General features: G+C 45.4%; 1 protein-coding gene across 1 annotated transcript; it reads right to left on the bottom strand.

Annotated features, from left to right (window-relative positions):
* Positions 1 to 909: 909 nt before the first annotated feature.
* LOC138521721 (olfactory receptor 12D1-like) lies at positions 910 to 1,863 on the bottom strand. The gene has a single exon (XM_069634787.1). The coding sequence runs from the start codon at positions 1,861 to 1,863 to the stop codon at positions 910 to 912; it is 954 nt and encodes a 317-aa protein (XP_069490888.1).
* Positions 1,864 to 7,953: the final 6,090 nt, after the last annotated feature.

Genomic DNA, 7,953 nt, shown 5'->3' with positions numbered 1-7,953 from the left:
CACCATGGCTACCCCCATACCGCATTCCGGGTTCCCGAAATAGGGACTTACCGGGTCATTCCAACCTTGGAGGACCCGGTAAGTCCCCATTCCGAGAACCATTCCCCATTCCCATTCGAGCCCCCATAGGGCTCAATTGGAATGGGGATGGAGCTAATAACGGGCCCGCTAATAGCTCCGTGGTACCTTAGCTGCTCCCGCTAAGGGACTTCGGAATAGGGCGGTAAGGGTTTACCGGCACCGGGCTCCTTACCAGTGGCCGTTAAACCCTTACCGCCCACCTCGTAATGAGGCCCAATTATATGTTGTTGGGACAGAATGTTTAAAAATGAGTGTGAGAAAAAGCAGGAGATAGTATACAACAGTGTTGCATGGTAAAACACACTTTTAGATGAGTCAGAGCTATTGATGAAAGCAATGAAGAATCAAAATGGATTCATGGCATAGTAATGTAGTGTTGTTTAGGATATTGACATTGCCGGTGGAACAATGTAGAGTCTGGGGATTGGTGAAGTTGTCAGGTGCGGCAGGAGTGACATGAAGGACAGCAAGGAAGTGTGAATGGCATAAAAAATGCATGACAACTGATGTTGGAAAACAAATGTTTTGTGAGAACTAATAAGAAAATGGCGGAATGAATCTTCCAGGCAGAGAAAATAGCCAACACCTGAGAATCCTGGCTAGGGGATAAGACCCATTTAGGCAGGGCTTACATTAGGTAGTCAAGGAAAGCTGAAAACAAGTATTGGAAAGAAGAAACTTTGCAATGGATAGACTATAGTGTGACCTTGTGGGCAACATGATCAGTGCCTGACCATTAAGCAGTGTTGGTGGGTGTGGGGGTGGTGCAGTGTTGCTACTTCACAAATGACCTGACAGCTTGGGACACCCCTTAAGGTAGTGAATGTGTTATGAAGGCCACCATACAACATTACCATAAATTAACTTCTTCATCGATTGTTTCGCCACCTCGTTTCTTAAAGCATATATTATTGGGTTCAAAGTAGGGGTGACGACAGTAAACAAAATGGCAGCCATCCTGTCTTTATACATTGAATCGTTGGTGGTTGGGCCTAGGTATGTACAGGCGGCAGCACCAAGGAAGAAAAAGACGGCAGTCAAGTGTGAGACACAGGTGGAGAAGGCTTTCTGCCTGCTCTCAGAGGATTTTATCTTCATCATGTGGGAGCCAATATATACGTAGGACAGTAAGATCATACCAAATGTGCCGATTGCAACAAATCCAGTGATTAACAAAACAAGGATCTCATTAATGTAAGTGTCAGTGCAAGCCAGCTTCAAAAGTGGCTTGATGTCACAGAAGAAATGACTGACTCGATTGGAGGCACAGAACGGCAACCTGGCTGTTAATATGGTGTGGGGCAAGGAGTACATGAAGCCAACAGACCAGGAGCAGGAAGTCAGCCAGATGCAGGCACTGACATTCATAATAGTCATAATAGTCAAATATCTCAAGGGGTGGCAGATTGCAACATATCGGTCAATGGACATTGCCGTGAGCAGCATAGCCTCTGTGCAGCCGAAGAAGTGGGAGAAATGTAGCTGTACAATGCAGGCCTCGAAGGAGATGGTCTTCTTCTCCACCATAAAGCCAGACAACATCTTGGGTACTATGGCAGATGAAATGCAGAAATCAAGCAAGGAGAGGTTAGCAAGTAAGTAGTACATGGGGGTGTGAAGACGGGGTTCAGCGATAACAACTGTCATGATGGTGCTATTAGCTGTTATATTAAGAAGGTAGAAAGCGAAGGCAAAAACAAAGAGAGCGACCTGGAGATATGGAATATCTGTAAATCCAAGCAGAACGAATTCAGTCACACATGTCTGATTGCCTTCTTCCATTTCACCCTAGCTAAAATGAAAACATCAAATTGTTAATGATATTCAGTCTATCTTTAATATTATATTTGTAAATAAGAGCATTGCTGCATAGGCTTGTGATCAATGAGAAAGTGAGAGGGGTTATTTGGCACAGATGCAGGCATACTACACTAGAACACTCCCAGATGTTTCATGAAAACCAGATATATGTTAAGTTATCCCTGAAACGGTGTGTAGTTCTCTAAAACACCACTATGTGCCATCAAAGCATGTAAAACCAGAGGCTTGGGGAAGCAAACATATCAGAATGGTCTCAACTTAGTAAAAGCAAAGAGAATGGAGGAAGGATGGTATTTTATTTTAGATCTGTAAAAAGAAGTTTAGTAACAACAGTGCCTATATAAAAGGGTATCCTGACTAGCATTATTATGATACCATTTCATGTTTTCATTTTCAAAAAAAGCAAATTTCATTAATCACACAAAGTAGAAATCCTAATAAAAACAATCATAAAAAATGATCATGTCACATAAAACATATACAATACTTAAAAAAACAACACAGGTGAACCAAGATAAGTGGGTCCTAATAGTATTATGTATCATAGGTGAAAGGTGTGGCTCATTCACACTGTGATCCTTTTGCTGTAACAATTCCGGCTATTCCATATTATTTGTGTACTCTATAATTTCCCAACTTGTACAAGTTTCTGTCCATTGCACACAAAAATGTAGGACATTCTTCAGCGGTGTGTAATGTCTTGTGTCAGTTCTATTCGGGAAAATTCTGAACTCTGTTAAAAGGTCTTCTATAAAAGGTGAGGTACCCTGTTAATCAAAAAAAGGCACTACATTAGTACTAAATATAACACTACAGGTCTCTTACTTTGACCATTTTTAATTGCCCTCATCCCATAAGGGTGTGAAGCATGTTGTAAGTCACATACCTCTTGGACTCGTAGGATACATGTCGCAGGGTCTGTTAGAACCTTGAATGGTTATAATCGGCAGGTTCCAAGAGAGAGATCTCCGATCGAAAACAGACTTAGAGGTGAAATAACCCACCTAGACACTAAAGCCAGGGGGGTAATACAATAGACCCCGACAAGATTCGGGAAGCGAAAAGAAAAGAGAGGAACTCCGACTACTAGAACACGCCCAGATAGTGCGCAAGCTGCACCTTCTAAAACAAAAATTCTATGAAAAAGTGGATAAAGCCGACGCATTGTTGGCTGCTAGAGTCAGGGCGCAATGAGCAGAGTGCAGGGTAATAGAGATATCCGATGTAAGGCCAGATCAGATAACAAGCAAACCCACCATCCCCGAAGCTTTTGCCGATTTCTATGAAACACTAAACACCCCAGAGGTGGACCCAGACCCGAGCACGATGGAGAATTATCTAGCAGATATAAATATCCCCAAGGTTGGAGACACCGACTCCCAACATTTAGAATCTCCCATACCGGAGGAAGAAATACAGGATGCAATTAAAAGACTGACATTTGGTAAATCTCCAGGAGAAGACGGATATACAGCCGGCTTCTATAAAACATTCAGTACTCACCTCACACCATTCCTGGTCGAGCTATTCAATGAGATCCTTGAATCAGGAAAGGCCCCAGACTCTTTTGTCAGAGCGCTCATAACAGTAATTCCCAAAGAAGGCAGAAACCCCAAGCAATGTGGGTCGTATTGCCCTATATCTCTACTCAATGTGGATGCACAAATCTATACAAGGGTACTAGCTGCTAGACTGGAGACACTTATGCCCCACCTCATTCACTCTGATCAGGTGGGATTCATAATAGGGAGACAGGGAGCCGACACTATATGCAAAACCCTTCACCTGATTGCAGCCTCCCAAGACATGGATAATTAACCAACTCTGCTTTCTATAGATGCCGAAAAGGCCTTCGACACAGTCGAATGGGACTTCCTAGCAGCTGTTCTGGGCACAGTCGGGATAGGACCGAAATTCAGAAGCGGGATTCGGGCGGTTTACACGGCGCTCAAGGCCTCTGTATTTGTAAATGGGGAATATTCAAAATGGTTTGAGCTAAAATGAGACACCAGGCAAGGATGCCCTCTCTCAGCCATCCTCTTTGCTCTCTCGTTGGAACCATTAGCCCAGAATATGAGAGAGGACACCCAGGTAGAGGGAATGCAAATGGGACATACGGAGTACAAGGTGGCACTATATGCAGACGATATGCTCCTTCACTTGACAAACCCAAACTCGTCCATCCCCAGAGCGTTGAGCCTCCTAGAAGAATATGGCCACATGTTAGGGTTCAAGGTCAATAAAGCTAAGTCGATTCTTTTCCCCCTACGGGGGTCTACAGAAACAAATAATGATAGACACTCCTCATTAGGCCTCACGATTGAACATAATAATCTGAAATATCTAGGAAAAAATGCTACTTCACAAATGACCTGACAGCTTGGGACACCCCTTAAGGTAGCTCATGAAAAAACTAGGAGACGTGTGCGAAGCCAACTTCCTGTCTCTCCTTCGAAATATCCATGCACAGCTTGCTCGGTGGGACAGACTGACCATATCATGGCTAGGACGCCTCAATGCGATAAAAAAGACCTGTCGCCGCGGTTCTTGTACCCTTTCCAAATGCTCCCCATCAAGATACCCGGGGACTTCTTCTTTGAAGTTAAAAAAGCAATTCTATGGTTTTTATGGCAAGGGAAGAAGGCTAGAATAGCTTACAATACCCCAACACTACCCAAGGATAAGGGAGTGTTGGGTCTCCCAGATATCCGAAAATATTACAAAGCGACACAACTAAGAGTACTCAACCCCCACCTCCGCAATCAAAAAGAACCCCAATGGATAGCTATGGATAACCATTACCTATCCCCAGGTACTGTTTCTGAATGGCTGTGGGCACCAAGGAGAAGAGTACTCAGGAGGTTAAAAGCACACCCGATACTAGAGACCATTTGGGAAATATGGAAGGAAGGCACGGAGATGCGGAACATTACCACATGGCCATCACCATTGAGCCACCTGTGGTCCCCAGGTATAAACAATCAGTCTGGAAAGATCCCAATCATTGTAGGAGGCTGGATTAGTGAGAGTAGGACAGCTCCTGAAAAAATACTCCTATATCATGCTCCCATAGCTAGAGAAGGCCTTGGGAATAGGGGTACTGTCTGCATTTCATTTCTTTCAGATCAAGGGTGTCCTGATGAGAACCGAGTGGAAAGATAAACTGAGGCGGGAACTCACCCCCTTCGAAACACTATTGAACTCCAGGACAGAAATGAAGGGACTGATATCAGCTCTGTACAAAACACTGATAGAGGCCGGAAAGGGAACCATGGAATCTCTCCGAGCGAAATGGGAAAGGGACAAGGGAGAAGACACTGACCCTGAAATGTGGGGGAGGATGTGCCAAGCAGCGCCTAGAACTTTGATCTCATGTCAATATAAACTACACGCCATTAAAATATTATATCGGTAGCAATACGACCCTCACAGACTCTCCAAAATGTATCAATCATCTAGCACATTATGTTGGAGGGAATGTGTAAGCATAGCAGATTACTGGCATATGTGGTGGGGTTGCCCCCGAATCGAAGTATACTGGGACGAGGTACTGGGGTGGATTAGGCATCTGGATGGGATCCAGAAAACAGCAGAACCCTTCCTCATCTTGTTCGGTTTTGAAAAAATTGAAGACGAGTGGAGGAGGGTCAAAGGCCTGGTAACACAACTTTTATTAGCTGCATGGGCTCTAGTAGCCACAAAGTGGAAATCTCCTGCAATCCCGACCGAGAAAGAGTGGGTCAATTTAGCATTTAATATATGCATCATGGAAAAGATAACATCTTCCTTACACGGGAAGTCCACGCAAAGTGATATCCTGTGGATGGAGTTTCTCAATAAATACATGCCAGGACCGACACGGTAATCAGGAATAATGTGTCCGAGGACTGTGTCAGTCAATGACCAAACGAGCAGATCACATTGTGGCCCGACACTAATAGATAAGCGACCCTACCTAAAGTGAAGACATGAAAGGCGATATTCCCCTTCAAGGAGGTCCCCCTAAAACATAAAACTGAGAACGCAACCAAACAAACACAACACAATGCAACCCTCAAGAGAGGTAAAACCAGCCTTGGTGGTAGGGAGGAGGGAAGACAGGAGGGGGTGAGGGAGTTGGAAATGTACATAGTCACTGCAAACGTATAGAGACCGAGAATCGAAAGCACAAGTGGTACATGCTGAAAACGGATTTCTAAGTATAACATTCTTGACAATGTACTGCGAACAAATGATTATTTTTCTCGCCTTGTTGTTTAATAATTTTGTGACTTTCTTGTATTAAAACCAAATAAAAACAATTTTAAAAAAAAATCTGCAAGGAGCTGGCCAACCCTTTGGCAGTCTCTACCCCTCCTCTTGCCTCCAAGGCTCTTTGCATTGCCCTTGCCTCTCACTTTATCTCAAAAACCCAGGACATCCTGTCCACCCTCTCCTCCCCTCCCACTCCCATCCCCTCTCCGTCTGTGCTTACTGACCCTCCTTCAGCCACCCCCACCCTCTTTCTCATCCTTCCCTCTTTTTTCCCCTGATGAGGTCGCTAGACAAGTCCGATCTCTGAAAGCCTTGTTAAAACAGGTTCATCCCTGTACCTCTAAAACCGTGAAGGACCACATTGATACCCTCGCTCCAGCCCTTGCCAATTTTTGCAACCTCAGGAACCTTCCCCTTCGATCTGAAGCACTCCCTTGTGCATCCTCTTCTCAAGAAACCCACGGCTGATCCTTCTTGCCCAGCAAACTATCGCCCAATTTCCATTACTTCCTTTCTGGGTAAACTCTTGGAAAAACTGGCCATCTCTCAGCTTAACCTTCATTCCGATTCTGTTGGCTCTCTCCATGACCTCCAGTCTGGCTGGGTCCTTCCAATCATCTATCGCCATCTCTACCTGTGGTGTTCCCCAGGATCTAACCTCTCGCCCTGGCTTTTCAATTAATACCTGCTCAAATTTCCAATGCTACGCTGATGACACTCAACTCATTTTTAGGCTACCCTCAGCCACCTCCTCGCCTTCTCTTATCTCTGATTGCCTAACTGCCATTCAAGATTTGTGTGCCGCCATTGATCTTTGTCTAAATACCAACAAGACTGAGATCCTCCTCATCGGTACACCTTCACCACCGTTTCCCCTCACTCTCTGGCCAGCCTCCCTTGGCTCTCCTCCTACCCCCACCTGCGAGGCCAATAACCTCAGGGTCATCTTTGACTCCACACTTTCCTTCTCTGCCCACATCTCTGATGTCTCTTAAAAGTCAAACTTCCTACTGCACCTCCTCCGAGCTACTCCTCTCCTTCCCCGAGAAGCTCACTGCCTCCCAAGCTCTGGTTCTCTCCAGGTTGGACTACTGTAACAGCCTCTTTCTAAATCTTCCTGCCTCTACTCTCCACCCTTTACAACTAATTCAGAACAGGACTGCAAGGCTTGTCCTTGGCGTCAAGCCCTGGGATTTTATCTCTCCAGCCCTGAAACCCCTTCATTGGCTCCCAGTGGATGCAAGGATTACATTCAAAACCCTCTGCATTGTCCACAGGGTTTTCTGGGGCCTGGGTCCAAAATACCTTCAATTATCCCTCCTTAAATACCTCCCCTCTCGAGCTCTATGCTCCTCTACCTCTAACTCCCTCAGGGTCAGTCGTTTTTCAAAGAAACGAGCGGGGGGTAGATCTCTGTCTTCGGCTGGGGCATCCCTTTGGAACAGCCTCCCTGCCACTCTTAAACTTGAGGAGAACCATCTCCGGTGTGGAAGCACCTCAAGACCTTCCTCTTTGCTTCTGCCTTGGCCCCCCCTTTCCCATGCTGATCTGTTTCTCTCTAGGCACCGTGCACCTGTCTACCCCCAGCTCACCCTGCAACCCTCCTGCACTGCCTCTGGGCAACCCCTTGCACTGGGGTCTGTATCTGTACCCATACAGTCCTCCACCCCCTCTCGTTTCTTTCTGCACTTATCAGACATACCCTGTCTGCTGCGTTAAATACAGCACTTGCCACTTGCTGGCTGCACTACCTCCTTTTATTGCCTTTATTGTTTATTTATTTATATTTATTTATTA

Source organism: Ambystoma mexicanum, chromosome 1p, assembly GCF_040938575.1.
Source record: "Ambystoma mexicanum isolate Mex_15411 chromosome 1p, UKY_AmexF1_1, whole genome shotgun sequence".
Taxonomy (NCBI): Eukaryota; Metazoa; Chordata; class Amphibia; order Caudata; family Ambystomatidae; genus Ambystoma; species Ambystoma mexicanum.
This window is presented reverse-complemented; position numbering and strand designations above follow the sequence as displayed.